The sequence below is a fragment of the Prionailurus bengalensis genome, chromosome E3, assembly GCF_016509475.1.
Source record: "Prionailurus bengalensis isolate Pbe53 chromosome E3, Fcat_Pben_1.1_paternal_pri, whole genome shotgun sequence".
NCBI classification, from domain to species: Eukaryota; Metazoa; Chordata; class Mammalia; order Carnivora; family Felidae; genus Prionailurus; species Prionailurus bengalensis.
In genome coordinates, this window is record NC_057357.1 from 24,749,486 (window position 1) to 24,769,219 (window position 19,734).

At 37.9% G+C, this 19,734-nt stretch overlaps 1 protein-coding gene and 1 long non-coding RNA gene across 3 annotated transcripts in view; both read right to left on the minus strand.

The window, feature by feature from the left end:
- The window catches only part of LOC122471579, a 115,367-nt gene that overhangs the window by 81,590 nt on the left and 14,043 nt on the right, over positions 1-19,734 (minus strand). The gene's annotated exons all lie outside the window — the stretch shown is intronic.
- Positions 1-19,734, minus strand: part of LOC122471578 (phospholipid-transporting ATPase ABCA3-like) — a 49,064-nt gene that overhangs the window by 25,262 nt on the left and 4,068 nt on the right. For both annotated transcript variants that reach the window (XM_043560327.1, XM_043560326.1), the window contains exons 4-6: positions 17,291-17,418; positions 15,348-15,495; positions 9,085-9,344 (exon numbers count right to left, since the gene is read on the minus strand). In XM_043560327.1, the coding sequence (XP_043416262.1) occupies positions 9,085-9,344; positions 15,348-15,495; positions 17,291-17,418 (536 nt within the window). The remainder of the gene's footprint in view (positions 1-9,084; positions 9,345-15,347; positions 15,496-17,290; positions 17,419-19,734) is intronic.

Consider the following 19,734-nt stretch of genomic DNA (forward strand, 5'->3'; position numbering starts at 1 on the left):
TCACGAAACTTGCTTGCACCATGCAGACATCCAACCCAAGGCTGTCCTTCTGTGGATCCATCCCTCCGGCGGGCCTGACTGCCTCCTGGTGCTGCAGGGCCCCTCCTGAAGCAGATCTCCAAAGGAAAAGCAAGCTGAGCCTACCCCTCCCGCCCCTGTGCACCTTGCCTACCCACCCCAGCTAATACGCCAGATCCCTAGCACCACAAGCCTGGCAGTGTGCAAGTAGCCCAGATGCATCACACCACCCCACAGTGAATCCTGCCCCTAGGAGAGGGGAGGAGAAGGTACACACCAGTCTGACTGTGGACCCAGAGGTGGGCTGGGGGCAGACATCAGGTGTGAATGCAGTCCTGCCCACCAATGCCAGTTATTCAAGACAGCACAGGGGAAGTGCCCTGCAGTTCCGCACCACTCCAGGGACTATCCAAAAAGATGAAATGGAAGAATTCACCTCAAAAAAACCTCCAGGAAATAATGACAGCTAACGAACTGATCAAAAATGATATAAACAATATAACAGAAAGTGAATTTAGAATAATAGTCATAAAATTAATCGCTGGGCTTGAAAACAGAATAGAGGACAGCAGAGAATCTCTTGCTACAGAGACAAGGGACTAAGGAACAGCCAGGAGGAGGAGCTCAAAAATACTATTAATGAGCTGCACAATAAAATGGAGACAACCACAGCTTGGACAGAAGAGGCAGAGGAGAGAACAGGTGAACTAGAGGATAAAATTATGGAAAAAGAAGAAGCTGAGAAAAAGAGAGATTAAAAAAACCCAGGAGTGTGAGGGGAAAATTAGAGAACTAAGTGATGCACTAAAGAGAAATAATCTATGCATAATTGGTATTCCAAGGGGGAAGAGAGAGGGAAAGGTGATGAAGGTGTACTTGAAGAAATAATAGCTGAGAACTTCCCTGATCTGGGGAAGGAAAAAGGCAATGAAATCCAAGAGGCACAGAGAACTCCCTTCAGACATAATTTGAATCGATCTTCTGCACGACATATCATAGTGAAACTGGCAAAATACAAGGATAAAGAGAAAATTCTGAAAGCAGCAAGGGATAAACATGCTCTAACATATAAAGGGAGACCTATAAGACTCGTGACCGATCTCTCTATTGAAACTTGGCAGGCCAGAAAGGAATGGCAGGAGATCTTCAATGTGATGAACAGAAAAAAATATGCAGCCGAGAATCCTCTATCCAGCAAATCTGTCATTTAGAATAGAAGGAGAGATAAAGGTCTTCCCAAACAAACAAAAACTGAAGGAATTTGTCACCACTAAACCAGCCCTACAAGAGATCCTAAGGGGGATCCTGTGAGACAAAGTAGCAGAGATATCGCTACAAGAATGAAACCTATGGACATCACAATGACTCTAAACCCATATCTTTCTATAATAACACTGAATGTAAATGGACTAAATGCGCCAACCAAAAGACAGGGTATCAGAATGGATAAAAAAAACAAGACCCATCTATTTGCTGTCTACAAGAGACTCATTTTAGTCCTGAGGACACTTTCAGATTGAAAGTGAAGGGATGGAGAACTAATTAGCGTGCTACTGGAAGTCAAAAGAGAGCTGGAGTATCCATACTTATATCAGACAAACTAGACTTTAAATTAAAAGCTGTAACAAGAGATGAAGAAGGGCATTATATAATAATTACAGGGTCTATCCATCAAGAAGAACTAACAATTATAAATGTCTATGTGCCAAATAGGGGAGCCCCAAAATATATAAAACAATTCATCACAAACATAAGCAATGTTATTGACAAGAATGTGGTAATTGCAGGAGACTTTAATACCCCACTGACAACAATGGGTAGATCATCTAAACACATGGTCAATAAAGAAACAAGGGCCCTGAATGATACATTGGATCAGATGGACTTGACAGATATATTTAGAACTCTGCATCCCAAAGCAACAGAATATGCTTTCTTCTCGAGTGCACATGGAACATTCTCCAAGATATATCACATACTGGGTCACAAAACAGCCCTTCATAAGTATACAAGAATTGAGATCATACCATGCATACTTTCAGACCACAATGCGATGAAGCTTGAAATCAACCACAGGAAAAAGTCTGGAAAACCTCCAAAAGCGTGGAGGTTAAAGAACACCTTACTAAAGAATCAATGGGCCAACCAGGCAATTAGAGAAGAAATTAAAAAATATATGGAAACAAACGAAAATGAAAATATAACAATCCAAATGCTTTGGGATGCAGCAAAGGCAGTCCTGAGAGGAAAATACATTGCAATCCAGGCCTATCTCAAAAACAAGAAAAATCCCAAATACAAAATCTAACAGCACACCTAAAGGAAATAGAAGCAGAACAGCAAAGGCAGCCTAAACCCAGCAGAAGAAGAGAAATAATAAAGATCAGAGCAGACATAAACAATGTAGAATCTAAAAAACTGTAGAGCAGATCAATGAAACCAAGAGTTGGTTTTTTGAAAAAATAAACACAATTGATAAACTTCTAGCCAGGCTTGTCATAAAGAAAAGGGAGATTACCCAAATAGATAAAATCAGGAATGAAAATGGAATTAGTACAACCAATCCCTCATAGATACAAGCAATTATCAGGGAATACTAGAAAAAATTATATGCCAACAAACTGGACAACCTGCAAGAAATGGACAAATTCCTAAACACCCACATGCTTCCAAAACTCAAACAGGAGGAAATAAAAAGCTTGAACAGACCCATAGCCAGCGAAGAAATTGAATCAGTTATCAAAAATCTCCCAACAAATAAGAGTCCAGGACCAGATGGCTTCCCAGGGGAGTTCTACCAGACGTTGAAAGCAGAGATAATACCTATCCTTCTCAAGCTATTCCAAAAACAGAAAGGGAAGGAAAACTTCCAGACTCATTCTATGAAGCCAGTATTACTTTGATTCCTAAACCAGACAGAGACCCAGTAAAAAAAGAGAACTACAGGCCAAAATCCCTGATGAATATGGATGTAAAAATTCTCAATATGATACTAGCAAATCGAATTCAACAGCTTATAAAAAGAATTATTCACCATGATCAAGTGTGATTCATCCCTGGGATGCAGGGCTGGTTCAACATTTGCAAATCAATCAACGTGATATATCACATTAATAAAAGAAAAGAAAAGAAAAGAAACATATGATCCTGTCAATCGATGCAGAAAAAGCATTTGACAAATTTCAGCATCCTTTCTTAATAAAAACCCTCGAGAAAGTCAGGATAGAAGGAACATACTGAAACATTATGAAAGCCAATTATAAAAAGCCCACAGCTAATATCATCCTCAATGGGGAAACACTGAGAGCTTCCCCCTGAGATCAGAAACACGACAGGGATGTCCACTCTCACTGCTGCTGTGTAACATAGTGATGGAAGTGCTAGCATCAGCAATCAGACAACAAAAGGAAATCAAAGGCATCAAAATTGGCAAAGATGAAGTCAAGCTTTCACTTTTTGCAAATGACATGATATTATACATGGAGAACCCGAGAGACTCCACCAAAAGTCTGCTCGAACTGATACATGAATTCAGCAAAGTTGCAGGATACAAAATCAATGTACAGAAGTCAGTTGCATTCTTATACACTAACAATGAAGCAACAGAAAGACAAAGAAACTGATCCCATTCAAAATTGCACCAAGAAGCATAAAATACCTAGGGATAAACCTAACGAAAGATGTAAAAGATCTGTATGCTGAAAACTATAGAAAGCTTGGGAAGGAAATTGAAGAAGATATAAAGAAATGGAAAAACATTCCGTGCTCATGGGTTGGAAGAATAAATATTGTCAAAATGTCAATACTACCCAAGGCAATCTACACATTCAATGCAATCCCAATCCAAATTGCACCAGCATTCTTCTTGAAGCTAGAACAAGCAATCCTAAAATTCATATGGAACCACAAAAGGCCCCGAATAGCCAAAGTAATTTTGTAGAAGAAGACCAAAGCAGGAGACATCACAATCCCAGACTTTAGCCTCTACTACAAAGCTGTCATCATCAAGACAGCATGGTATGGGCACAAAAACAGACACATAGACCAATGGAATAGAATAGAAACCCCAGAACTAGACACACAAACGTATGGCCAACTCATCTTTGACAAAGCAGGAAAGAACATCCAATGGAAAAAAGTCTCTTTAACAAATGGTGCTGGGAGAACTGGACAGCAACATGCAGAAGGTTGAAACTAGACCACTTTCTCACACCATTCACAAAAATAAACTCAAAATGGATAAAGGACCTGAGTGTGAGACAGGAAACCATCAAAACCCTAGAGGAGAAAGCAGGAAAAAGCCTCTCTGACCTCAGCTGTAGGAATTTCTTACTTGACACATCCCCAAAGTCAAGGGAATTAAAAGCAAAAATGAACTACTGGGACCTCATGAAGATAAAAAGCTTCTGCACAGCAAAGGAAACAACCAACAAAACTAAAAGGCAACCAATGGAATGGGAAAAGATATTTGCAAATGATATATCAGACAAAGGGCTAGTATTCAAAATCCATAAAGAACTCACCAAACTCCACACCCAAAAAACAAATAATCCAGTGAAGAAATAGGCAGAAAACATGAATAGACACTTCTCTAAAGAAGACATCCGGATGGCCAACAGGCACATGAAAAGATGCTCAGCGTCGCTCCTTATCAGGGAAATACAAATCAAAACCACACTCAGATATCACCTCACGCCAGTCAGAGTGGCCAAGATGAACAAATCAGGAGACTATAGATGCTGGAGAGGATGTGGAGAAATGGGAACCCTCTTGCACTGTTGGTGGGAATGGAAATTGGTGCAGCCACTCTGGATAACAGTGTGGAGGTTCCTCAAAAAATTAAAAATAGACCTACCCGATGACCCAGCAATAGCACTGCTAGGAATTTACCCAAGGGATACAGGAGTACTGGTGCATAGGGGCACTTGTACCCCAATGTTGATAGCAGCACTCTCAACAATAGCCAAATTGTGGAAAAAGCCTAAATGTCCATCAACTGATGAATGGATAAAGAAATTGTGCTTTATATACACAATGGAGTACCATGTGGCAATGAGAAAGAATGAAATATGGCCCTTTGTAGCAACGTGGATGGAACTGGAGAATGTGATGCTAAGTGAAATAAGCCATACAGAGAAAGACAGATACCATATGTTTTCACTCTTATGTGGATCCTGAGAACCTTCACAGAAACCCATGGGGGAGGGGAAGGAAAAAAAAATAAGGTTAACGTGGGAGAGAGCCAAACATGAGACTCTTAAAAGTGAGAACTGAGGGTTGATGGGGGGGTGGGAGGGAAGGAAGGGTAGGTGATGAGCACTGAAGAGGGTATCTTTTGGGATTAGCACTAGGTGTGGCATGGAAACCAATTTGACAATAAATTTCATATATTAAAAAAATTACTTTGGCTATTCAGGGCCTTTTGTGATTCCATACAAATTTTAGGATTGCTTGTTCTAGCTTTGAGAAGAGTGTTGGCACAATTTTGATTGGGATTCCATTGAATGTGTTAATTTCTTTGGGTACCATTGACATTTTCACAGTATTTATTCTTCCAATCCATGAGCATGGAATGTTTTTCCATTTCTTTGTATCTTCTTCAGTTTCCTTCATAAGCTTTCTATAATTTTCAGCATACAGATATTTTACATCTTTCGTTAGGTTTATTCCTAGGTATTTTATGCTTCTTGGTGCAATTGTGAATGGGATCAGTTTCTTTATTTGTCTTTCTGTTGCTTCATTATTAGTGTACAAGAATGCAACTGCTATCTGTACATTAATTTTGTAACCTTGCAACTTTGCTGAATTCATGTATCAGTTCTAGTAGACTTTCGGTGGAGTCTATTGGGTTTTCCATGTATATCATGTCATTTGCAAAAAGTGAAAGCTTGACTTCATCTTTGCCAATTTTGATGCCTTGATTTCCTTTTGTTGTCTGATTGCTGATGCTAGAACTTCTAATACTATGTTAAACAACGTGGTAAGAGTGGACATCCCTGTCGTGTTTCTGATCTCAGGGGAAAGCTCTCAGTTATTCCCCATTGAGGATGATTATTAGCTTTGGGCTTTTCATAAATAGCTTTTATGATGTTTAAGTATGTTCCTTCTATCCCAACTTTCTCGAGGGTTTTTATTAAGAAAGGATGCTGAATTTTGTCAAATGCTACGTCTCCAAAGGCAAGGGAATTAAAAGCAAAAGTGAACTATTGGGACCTCATGAAGATGAAAAGCTTCTGCACTGCAAAGGAAACAATCAACAAAACTAAAAGGCAACCAATGGAATAAAAGATATTTGCAAATGACATATCAGACAAAGGGCTAGTATTCAAAATCCATAAAGAACTCACCAAACTCCACACCCAAAAAACAAATAACCTAGTGAAGAAATGGGCAGAAGACATGAATAGATACTTCTCTAAAGAAGACCTCCAGATGGCCAAGAGGCACATGAAAAGATGCTCAATGTCACTCCTCATCAGGGAAATACAAATCAAAACCACACTCAGGTATCACCTCACACCAGTCAGAGTGGCCAAAATGAACAAATCAGACTACAGATGCTGGCGAGGATGTGGAGAAACGGGAACCCTCTTGCACTGTTGGTGGGAATGCAAACTGATGCAGCCACTCTGGAAAACAGTGTGAAGGTTCCTCAAAACATTAAAAATAGACCTACCGTATGACCCAGCAACAACACTCCTAGGAATTTACCCAAGGGATACAGGAGTGTGAAGAATAAGGGCACTTGTACCCCAATGTTTATAGCAGCACTTTCAAAATAGCCAAATTATGGAATGAGCCTAAATGTCCATCAACTGATAAATGGAATTAAGAAATTATGGTTTATATACACAATGGAATATACATGACAGTGAGAAAGAATGAAATCTGGCCTTTTGTAGCAACATGGATGAAACTGGAGAGTGTTATGCTAAGTGAAATAAGTCATACAGAGAAAGACAGATACGTTATGTTTTCACTTTAAGGTGGATCCTGAGAAACTTAACAGAGGACCATGGAGGAGGGAAAGGGGAAAAAAAGTTAGAGAGAGGGAAGGAGGCAAACCATAAGAGACTCTTGAAAACTGAGAACAAACTGAGGGTTGATGGGGGGTGGGAGGGATGGGAGGGTGGGTGATGGGTATTGAGGAGGGCACCTTTTGGGATGAGCACTGGGTGTTGTATGGAAACCAATTCGACAATAAATTTCATATTAAAAAAATAAACACACCTACCAATTTTTTTTTTCAAAATAAACAAAAAAAGAAACCAGTTTGACAATAAATTTCCTATTAAAAAAAAAAAAACCAAAACCTAGTCCCCACTCTAAGGGGACTTTGAGGTGGGGCCATTGAGAAATGATTAGGTGATGAAGGATGAGCCCTCATGCATCAGAATAGTGCCAATATAAAGCAGACCCTGGAGAGCTTGCATTCCTTCTGTCACAGGAGGAGACAGTGATGAGGTGCCATCTATGAACCAGAACCACAGAATGGGTTCTCATCAGACATTCTGAATCTGCTGGCACATTGATCTTGGACTTTTCCGGCTCCGGAAATGAGAGAAGTAAATTTCTATTGCTTATAAGGTATAGTGTTTGATATTTTTGTTATAGTAGCCTGAAGGGATTAAAACACATACACTTAGGACTTGTGTATTTTTTTGTTTGTATGTTATACTTCAATGAAAATTTTTAAAAAATGAAATATAAATAAATCACAATGTTGACATTTATGTACCATGTTCTGGGGACTCAAAGAAAAAACTTTAAATTATCACTGAGAATTAAAAAGAGACCATCAACAAGGAGATAGCAGCACAACATTTGGGACAAGTAAGTTAACTGTGTGTACACCAACCAGAAAAGAGGAAAGTATTACAGTCAGAGGAAACATAAACATAAAGGAAGTTTCAAAAAAGCCATTCGTTTGATGGATGGATAAGGAGATGTGTGACAAGAGCCCTGAGTGAGAAGAGCTGGATGGGGAGAAACAACATGAGCCTGATACATGAAGTCTTGTGGCCACTAAGAAAGGAAAGATAGAAAATGATATGATTCAAGATTACACAAGGAGATAAGTGACATGGAGATGGCCGATGTGAACAGTCACATCTAACAGCTACTGAGTATTCAACTATGCGCCTGGCAATCTATCAAACACTCAACATGCATTTCCTCCTTTATGCCTCACAACAGCTGGTCCAGGTGACTAGATAGCGATAATTTTTCACACAATATCTAGTTGTATATCATGACAGTCCTGCAAATTAGTTTTAATCAATTTATATCTGAGAAAAAAGGCTAGAAAAGTTATATGACATGTCACAGTTAATAAACAACAGAGATAGGATTTAAATCTATGATTTATCAGTTCCTGAAACAAATTAGGCAATAAATCAACCATATGTGTATGTATATGTGTATGTGTGTGTGTGTGTGTATACATATAAGTTATATAAGTCATCTCACCCTCTATATTTATATTATACATTTATATATATTATATAAAATTATTTTATATTATGTATTTTATATATTTACATTATATATATTATACACATTACTGGCTAAATGACTAGAGTTTGAACTGCAAAGCATGTGGCCATAACACAACATGCTCTCTGACCAAGAAACAGAAATTCTGAAGGGAACTATGAGAGGTCATTTAGAAAAAAAATTCAGATATCAGAAAATGGAAAAACTAATCACACAATCATAGAATCTTGACATTTAATTGTATCCGAATTCATCAAGACAATTCCACAGCCCAGTTGATTATTTCTTTGTAACTCACCTTATTCCAGAGAGATTTAGAGCATTTGGCATTTAAATTCTATCTGTAATTATCTTCTGAAACTAAAACTAAAGATCAATCCAATAATTCCAATAAAAAAAAATTCTAGAAAACTGCGAAGAGAAGTAAGTGTTCACTTTTGGCTGCTACCAAAACATAACCATCCACCAGTGCTGAGTGGTCAGAAATAATCCAACCCTCCATAAAAATTTATGCTACAAACCCAACTTTTTCTACAGAAATTCTATCTACCACAAGAAAAGGAAAGTTACCTTCAATCGGTTTTCCTTTTCCCACACAATAGCCTGAATGAGGGTAAGATGATTCATAGAGAAGATAAATAAGATTACTAAAGGGATGAAAATACCAAAAAAGGTATAGAAGTAATCATGAGAATATGCTGGATATGGAAATCTCTGAACAAATACAGTGACTTCTCGGAATAGCTTTTGTGTAGCCTTGTGATTATAGTATTTCATGATGGCAATATCCACGGCATGCTGCATAGCCAGGAACCCTTCAGTGATGTACCCTAAGTGAGAAAACAAGGATTGCTAAGTACAACAGAACAAGTAACAGCTGAGCTGAACAAAGAAAAAGGTAACTGAAGTATGTCAAAGACAAACAACAAAGTTAATTATTGTAAAGAGGCCCTTGTTATAGTCTTAAATTTCCCAGAGCAGCTATTATGGTTTCCCCACACAAACAGATAATAAATACTTCTTATTATTTAAAAAATACGAATATGGTTGACACACAATGTTACATTGGTTTCAGGTCTACAGCATAGTGATTTGACAAGTTTATACGTTATGCTATGCTTACAAGTGCAGATACCATCTGTCACCATAAAATGCTATTACACTACAATTCACTATACTCCTTATATTGTGCCTTTTTTTTTTTAATTTTTTTTTTAACGTTTATTTATTTTTGAGACAGAGAGAGACAGAGATGAACGGGGGAGGGTCAGAGAGAGGGAGACACAGAATCTGAAACAGGCTCCAGGCTCTGAGCTGTCAGCACAGAGCCCGACGCGGGACTCGAACTCACGGACCGCGAGATCATGACCTGGCTGAATTCGGACGCTCAACCGACTGCGCCACCCAGGCGCCCCTATATTGTGCCTTTATTCTCACGACCTATTTACTCCTCAAATGGAAGCCTGTATCTCCCATTCCCCTTCACCCATTTTTTCCTATCCCTCCCTCCTCTGGCAACCATCAGTTTGTTCTCTGTATTTATAGGTCTGATTTTGCTTTTTGCTTATTCATTTGTTTAAGATTCTTTTTAAAAGGATCCTGAGGCACCTGGGCGGTTCGATGGGTTAAGCATTCAACTCTTGATTTCGGCTCAGGTCATGATCTCACGTTTGTGGGTTCAAGCCCCATGTTGAGCTCGACGCTGACAGTGTAGAGCCTACTTGGATATTCTCTCTCTCTCTCTCTCTCTCTCCCCATCTCTCTCTGCCTCTACCCTTCTTGCTCACTCATATGCTCACACACTCTCTCCAAAAAAAAAAAAAAATTAAAAAATAATAAAAGGATCCTAATTCCCAGCTTCCCAGAAAGTAAATATTGTATGAAATTACAGAACTGCTTTCTGGAATTTCAATCAACTGAATGAGAATTACTGTATAGGTATAGATTTTAATTCAGTACTCTTGACATTTGAAAAATTAAGTGAAGTTCATACTGTGAGCTGATATCCACTAAGGCAGTAATACTCAGTGTGGTCTTTAGATCTGTGGTAGTATGCAAAAGCTTCTTGCCGTCATATAACTTTAGTATGAAAATAAGCAAACACTTAAAAAACTTATTAAAATTTGGCATTGCTGTGACATCTGAAACTGATTTTTCTATTAATCTATACAAATTCTTTATAGATTTTGAATGTGATTATGTGTAACATTTTCTCCCCTCTGGATCTTTCCTTACTATATATTTTTTTAATGTTCATTTTTTTTTTTTTGAGAGAGAGAGAGGGAGAGAGAGAGAGCAGGGGAAGGGCAGAAAGGGGGAGACAGAGAATCTGAAGCAGGCTCTGTGCAGCCAGTGCAGAGCCCAATGCGGGGCTGAACTCACAAACTGTGAGATCATGACCTGAGCCAAAATGAAGAGTTGGACGCTTAACCAATTGAGCCACCCAGGCACCCCTTGCCTTACTATTTTTTTTCTAATGTTTATTTAGTTTTGAGAGAGAGAGTGAGACAGAGTGTGAGCGGGGGAGGGCCAGAGAGAGGGAGACACAGAATCAGAAGCAGGCTGCAGGCTCTGAGCTGTCAGCACAGAGCCCCACACGGGGTTAGATCCACTAACCGTGAGAACATGACCTGAGCTGAAGTCGGACGCCCAACCAACTGAGCCACCCAGGTGCCCCGCCTTACTATTTTTAATAGTGTCTTTCACATAAGCAGAAGTATTTAATTTTAATGAAGTCAATTTATCCATTTTTTCCCCTTTTATGGTAATACTTTTTCTGTCTTAATGAATCATTGCTAGCCCCAAATTCATGAAGATATTCTCATAAATTTTGTTGTGGAAGATTTATGATTTTAGCTTTTGCATTTAGGTTTATGATTATCTCGTTAATTAACTAATTTTGTGTAGATATGAGTTAGTGATCAAGATTCATTCTTTCCATATAAATGCAATGTTATTCCATCACAATTTGTTCAAAAGATTTCATTTCCCCAGTGAATTATATTGGCATCTTTGTGGAAAATCAAATGTCTATTTCCAGATACCTCATTCTTTTTATTAATGTATTTCTTCATCCTTAAACCTATACAGTTTTGTCTTATGTACATTTGTACTAAGTCTTAAATGTTCTTTAACACTGGCATTCCTTTCCAAGTTTTTTTTACTAAGCTAGACCCTTTGCATTTCCTTATAAATTTTAGGATAGCTTGCCAATTTTTTCAAAAAAGACTGCTGGGATTTTGACTGTCACTATATTGCTATCATAGATCAATTTAGGGAGGATCTACATTCTAACAATTTTGAGTCATCCAACCAATGAGATTTAGATATCATTTGTTTAGGTGTTTAAATTATCTCTCAGAAATGTTTTGTTATTTTTGGTGTAGATTTATAATTTATTTTTGTAGACTGGCTTTCTATCTTGGGTATTTGCTAAATTAATACATTTTATGTAATACTTTTTGTGGATATCTTCAGAATTTCCTGCACACGTGATTCTGTCAACTTCAAACAAAGGTAATTTCACTCTTTCCTTTCCCAAATCTATACCTTTTATTTCATTTCCTTTTTCTGATACAAGCTAGGACATCCAGTAATATGCTGAATAGAACTGATGAGAGCAAACAACTTTACTTTATTCCTGATTACTAGGGGAGAAATGTTCAATATTTCACTAGGAAGATAACAAATTTCTCACACATGTACTTGATCAGATTCAGAAACTTCACTGTTTTTGTTTTGTTTTGCTTTGTTTGAGAAAGAGGGAGAGACAGCATGCATGCACATGAGTGCACAAGCAGGGGAGGGGCAGAGGGAGAGAGAAAGAATCTCAAAGCAGGCTCCATGCCCAGCATGGAGCCCAAAGTGGGGCTCAAAGCAGGGATGGATCTCACCACCATGAGATCATGACCTGAGCCAAAATCAAGAGTTAGATGCTTAACAGAGCCACAACCGGCAGGGGGGGGGGGGGGGGGGGGGGGTGGCGGCCAGAAACTTCACTTGTATTGCTACTTTGGTTTGGAGAGTTTTTAAAATATACCTCTATATTTGGAGAAAAAATGTAGTCTTACAGAAAAGTTGCAAAAATAATAGAGACAGTCCCATATACCATGCATTCTCAACAGAGGGTTATACAACTTCAATTAGACCATAGCACATAGAGCAGATCTGTAGTGTACCTGTAGTATTAAAATTTCATGAGAACACTTAGGGAGAAAATATCCAAAATGATTCTCTAGAAGGGCAATGATGAAAAAAAGATTGAGAAATATTGCTTACACACTGCACCCAGATTCCCAAATGTCGTATCTTATACTATCATGGTAAATCTGTCATAACTAAGAAATTGACAATGGCACAATACAATTTCTAATTTATACAAACTTTGGATTCATGAGTTTCTCACCAATGTCATTTTTTTTCTGTTGCAGAACCCCCATCCAAGATACTACATTGTATTTAGGTGCCATGTCTCCATAGTCTCCTTTGATCTATGAAACTTTATCATCCTTTCTTGTTTTTTAAAACCTTGAGAGTTTTCAAGAATACTGGGCATGTATTTTGGAGAATTATCTACAATTTGGGTTTGCATGATGTTTTTTTACTAATAGACTAGAATTAAAAGTTTTAGAGAAAGATACCACAGAAGTAAAGTGGCCTCTTCATCAAATTGTATCAGGGAATATTTGCTATCAACATGACATCAAAGTACTCATAAAATTATTTTAAATTCCTTGGCTACTAATTCCAATATCTAGCTTCTCAGTTCACTTATTTATAATGACTCTTTTTTTCTTTTAATTTTAGGTAACATTTTCCTGCTTCTTTGCATGTCCTATAATTTTGGATCTCATGCCAGAAATTGTGATTAAAGGAAGAGTGGACACTAAAGTGTATAATCGTTTGTTCTGTTTTCTTAAAGATGCTAGCTCCTTCCTTTCTCATGCAGCTAGAGGAAGGAGCTGACCATTTAAATTCCAAGAGTTCAGCTGAGTTGGGCTGAACCTGGGCCTCAACTTAACTTACAGATTGCCTCCTATTCCTTGCCACTACAACCAGCAGTGCCAGGAACTCTCTATGGATCATTAAAAAGAGTTTCTTAGGGTTTCTACCCAGGAACATATTATTAATTTGGCTACTACTATGGTGTGAATGTTCACGTCTCCCCAAATCCATATGTAGAAATCCTAACCCCTAAGGGTAATGGTATTAGAAGGTGGGATCTGTGAGATGTGTTTTAATCATGACAGTGCAGCCCTCATAAGTGGGATTAGTGCCTTATAAAAGAGGCTCCAGAGATCTCCTTAGTCCTTTCCACCAATTGAGGACATAGTGAGAAAGCACAAGTGAGAAACTTAGGAAGGGGGCCCCTCACCAGAACATGACCATGCTGGAGCCTTCATCTTGAACTTCACAGCCTCCAGAACTGTGAGCAAGAAATTTCTGTTGTTTATAAGCTGCCCAATATGTGGTATGTATTTTGTTACAGCAGCCTAAGTGAGCTAATACAGCTGCCACTGCCAGACCGCTCCCCAGAAGGGCTGTATCAGCTTGTGTGGCCTCCCTTCTGCAGTGCATTTACATACCCCTGGCAACCCTTAGCATTATCCAACTAACCCTTATAAAATCATACCCCAGGCGAAGTTCATAATGCATGCAATATGTATGGTGGAAAAGACATAAGATTCCTTGTTAAATTTTATGATGGGAAAAAGTTTAAAATATTTATTAAAGAAAATAATAACAAAATAATAAAGAAAATAAAGAAATAAAGAAAATAATAACATGCAAAACAATCCCACCACCTAACAGAGTAAAAGTTTTCATATTTGGAAATTTGTCCCAGCTTTGTGCTGATAAATATGCAGTTTACACAGTTATCATTTCAAAATACAGTTCTGAACTCTGCTTTTTCAGAAGATTTAATGATGGCTATTTTTAATGACTGTACAATGTTCAGTAAAATTAAATTTTATACTTTTGTTATTCATTTACCATATTTAAGATGCAGGTTATTTCAAATTTTTATGAATTATGGTGAATTGGTTATAGCTTGTTTTTCTTGTTGGATAATTTCCTCAAGGTAAATGTGCATTATTGTTAATAAAAACAAAGCCCCACTTAAAGATGTTTTAACGGTAGTTTGTATATTTTAAATTAATAGAACTATATTAGAAACTGTTTATCAACCCAACAGAGTAGCATACAGTTATAATGGATCAGACCGTGTCAGTACCCAGGAACATGTATGTTAAAGTAATTAAAATCCAAATTTCACAAGTGAACCTACATGAAAAAATGAGGATATACAATGACCAGGAAAAGATAAAAATACATTGTTCCAATATATAGAAGTTTTATATAGGTTTTTGGACACTGAAAATTTTAAATAAAGAAATCACCAGTAGAATTTAAGAAACACAACAGATGAACATGGGGGAAGGGAAGGGAAAAAAGATAAAAACAGAGAGGGAGGCTAACTATAAAAGACTCTTAAACGCAGAGAACAAACTGGGTTGCTGGAGGGAAGTAGATGGGGGGGATGGGTTAAATGGGTGATGGGCATTAAGGAGGGCACCTTTAGGAATGACCACTGGGTGCCATATGTAAGAGAGGAATCACAAGATTCTACTCCTGAAACCAAGACTACACTGTATGTTAACTAATTTGAATTTAAATTAAAAAAAAAAAGAAGAAATCACCAGCACAGTAAGTTAAAAATTAACAATTTTCATCACAAGGTTAAAGAAATACAGGTGTAAACATGTGATGCCTTACTTATATGACTTATATGACTAGGATATAAAAATAAGTATGATTAAAGTTCTGCTTACCAGGACTCCCCCCATGGGAACTACGTTCACTTCTGGGTCCCAAAGAAGGAAAAGTTGGAAAGAGAACACCTGTTTCCCAGCCTTCTGTTCGGACAAAACCCATATACTTGTTCCTCTGAAAACTACTAAAACGCAGATAATATTTTACCTACAGGGAACAAAAAGAAATGATACCTGTAAACAAAAGACAATTAAGGAAGAATGAGAAACAAAAGGAAGTTAAAGAAAAATCGCATGTGTGTGATTCTGAGGCAGACTGTTGAGCACTAAGTGGATTCCGAACGTTAGGCAGTGGAGCAGACTTGTCATATGGCTATTGTGGGTTTGCGGTAAACAAACACGGTGGCAACTTGCACACCAGTGCCAATGTCTTTTTCCCAAAATAGACAGCTGGCATGCATACTGAAATGAAACACACCAAAAGATGCTGCTAATTTCTCTTCCCATTACATCAGCCAAGTGTTTTGAGAGGAAAATCCCTTCCTCCCCTAAAAGTGATTGTAACATAAGAAAGAATCCCACATGAGGACAGAGGAGAAATGTGATAAAATATAAATGTGGAATACTGCATAATTTCATTATTAAATGAAAAGATAATACTAATTCTAGAGAACTAAATAAACCTCAAGGTAGAGCATGCTGGGTCTAAGTAGCTTTACAAGACAGAAAATGGTCCAGCAGTTGCCTAGAGTCAAGGGTCAGACCAGAGAAATCAGTAACATCAGGAGGAGCAGGCCGATGTCATCAATCTAGGTAAATATTAATATACTCAGTTATCAAGCCGAGAGCTTCAGACACTTACTGCAGGTTCAAGGACTAAGACATAGAACCTATTCCTCAAGGAGCTCAAATTCTAGTTGAGATGACACATATATTTACTTTACAGCAAATTCAATGATAGTAACATGTAAGGAGCATTTATGGGAGTATGGAGGAGGACAGAGGTGGGTGTGGTTAGGAGAGACTGTACAGCAAGTCACAGTAGCAATGTTAAAGGTAAGAGAGTGAGCCAAGTGGCAGGGACAGTGGGGAGATTGTCCAAGGAAAAACAGGTGAAGTTTGAAACTGTACCAAAAACACTCTAACCAGTCTGTATATACACTGATGAGCCTGCATCAGCACCAGCTCATACCAAATTAGTAACTTGAGGGAATTTTACATACATGAAAGGAGTGAAAGAGTGAGGGAAAAGAATGAAAACGTACCTCCAACTCTACTTACAACCCAGTGGTTTTCCTTACTTTTTCCTTCCATTGAGAACCAGCAGTTATCTTAAATGCAGAATTATAGCTCCATGCGTACATCTATACTATATTTTGATTATTTCCTTCAACACCAAGGACACCAAGTTCAAAGCACAGTCCTTGTCTCTCCTTCTTGGAGGTTGTTATCAGAATCTTCCTCAGAGTCTGCCTATGTCCTAATTCTGATTCCACTTGGCTAAACCTTGGCACTGTTTTCTAGATTTAGATTCTGGTGAAAAACTATGAGAGTCAAACAAAAGAAAGAGGAACAATTTTCATGCTGTGTTCCATGCTGGTGAAGATGCAGCTGCTTTTAACACCTCAGGTCTTTTGAGCTCGGAAATCTGCATTCACTTCACCATCATGTACAGAGCTGGGAAAGAGCTGTATCAGATACAGTGGGAAAGGTAATATCCTTGGTGGTCAATGTCTCCTATGATTCTGATTTATAAGGAGAAAATCTAGTACATGGTAAATTTAATTCTTTCCCCACCAACATAAATCTCTGGCTAAATAAATGCACATACGCAGAAATTAGTTAGATTTGGATTTAAATCCCTGCTCAACTATGTACAAGCAGTATGATCTTGGGTAAGTTGCAGTCCCCCCACTTAATAAATGAAATAATTATGCCTCTACTTCATTAAACCTCAGAAACTGGAAGCACACTTATGAAGTTTCTACATAAAACCTTCTTACCTTAAGTGGTAGGGGATCATCACTATTTTGGAATTCATGGTCAAAAATAATAGCAACCAACACTTTTTTAGAGTTATTCTCTTGTTTAACATACTCTTCAAAATCTCGTTCTGAAGAAAAGCCTTGAACTGTAGAAAGAAAAATAAATCTAATGTGTGAGTTGCCCACATACAGGCAAATGTATCTGAGTGCCTTTTCTATCTATAAGATGGAAAAATGCTGTACACGGATGAAAGATTATCAACATATAAATTTTAAAACACTGTTGCTCAGGGGTACCTTGGTGGCTCAGTCGGTTAAGAGTCCAACCTTGGCTTAGGTCATGATCTCATGGTTTGTGAGTTCAAGCCCCGCATCGGGCTCTGTGCTGACAGCTCAGAGCCTGGGGCCTACTTCAGGTTCTGTGTCTCCCTCTTTCTCTCTCCCTCCCATACTTGTGCTGTCTCTCAAAAATAAGTAAATATATATTTTTTAAAGTAAATTTAAAACAGTGTTCAAACATCGGCACAACAAACTAATGGATATTAGGAGTGCATGAAAATCTTTAGGAGTTTTAAAAGTTTGACCACAAGTTTAAAGTATAATTAAAAAAATAAAGTATAATGAATCATTATAATAAATACATACTGAAATAAAGCAAGGAAGAGGGATACTTCCAAAGTGTTTTGAAATTTTCATTTTAGAAGGAAATAACAAAATTGATCCATGAAATCTATTCAAAGTCGTGTACGATGAGAATCTCTAATATCTGAATAAAAACTACTTAGAAGTTGAAGAATGAAACAACCTCACAATTTTAATATTGGAGGTGATTATGTGTGATAATCATTATTTTTGGTAGTTTGGAAATGCCAAGTGTGCATACTTTTCTCAAGGTGGGCACAGCTGGAATATAAATTCCAAAGCTGGAAGCAGGATGTCAGGGACTGGAATCAGGTTTGCACCCACGCGAGGTGACCAGGAGCAGGACAAAACAAAATCCTCAGAGAGTTTAAATGATCAAAGCTGGAAAAACAAAGTCCACCAAATTAAACAAAACAAAATAAAACATAGGAACACAGCTGGAAATTTCAGAATATTATCCTGAAAGTACACTGTGGACAAGGTGAAGTGCATACAAACAGGTAGTCAGGTACACTTTGGGGCATGTAGCCTCTGCTTCTGCATCTGAACTTAACCACTGTCATCATCTCACCTGTGCACTCTTTACGTCCCAGGGAATCTTCCATCTGCCTTAACCATGGAATGTTGTGGGAATAACCACAATTCTTTGTAACTGCCTGGCCAACGTGGTAAGGGACTAAGGAGGGATCTACCAGTTTGTCAGTCTGTTTTCAATAATTTATCTGGGCTTCAAGGAAGGTGTTACCTGCTCAAGCAGGGGTATGTGAAAAGACTGAGAGAGATAAAGGGAGATAGTGAGAGATTTTTTTAAACGTTTATTTTATTTTTTAGAGAGAGAGAGCTAGAGAGAGAGAGAGAGAGCAGGGGAGGGAGAGAGAGGGGGGCAGACACAGAATCCAAAGCAGGCTGCAGGCTCCGAGCTGTCCGCACAGAGCCCCACACTGGGCTTGAAATCACAAACCCCAAGATCAAGACCTGAGCCTCAGGAGTTAACTTACTGAGCCACCCATGTGCCCTGAAAGTGAGAGATTTATGAGTGCTTAATGAGGCTAAAACATGTGTTTGTGTGGATTTCTCAAAAATAGAACTGGAGGGAAATTTATTTATTATTTATTGATTTTCATTTATTATCTGGGGTGGCTTTATTTTTTCCCCAGCTTTATTGAAGTACATGACACATAAAAGTTGTGTATTTAAGCTGTAAAACATGATAATGTGATATATGTATACACTGTGAAATGACTGTAACAATCAAGCTAATTAATATCTCCACCACGACACAGTTACCACTTACTTTATTTAAAAAATTTTCTGCCCAGAGTGATTTAGGTGTTACTGACAAAATAAAATTGTATATATGTAGGTTGTGTAATGTGATTTTAAGGTATAACATTATGTTTTAATATATGCATAGACTGTGAATTGATTACCAAAATCAGGTTAATTAACTCATCTATCACCTTTTGTAGTCACCATCCTCTTTTATGAGAAGAACACTGCAAGATCTACTGCCGGAATAAATTTTATGTACACTATATAGTGTTATTGACTATAGTCACCATGTACATTAGATTTTCAGGACTTATTCATCTTTATAACTGAAAGTTCATACACCCTGACCAAAATCTCCCCATTTTCCCCACCCACCCCCACTCCAGAAACCATGACTCTACTCTCTGTTTCTGTGAGCTCAGTATTTTTAGATAACACATATAAGTGAGATTATAAAGTATTTGTCTTTCTGTGTCTGGCTTTTTTCACTTAGCATAATGTTCTCCAAACATAATACATATTGTTACAAGACAGGATCTCCTTCTTTT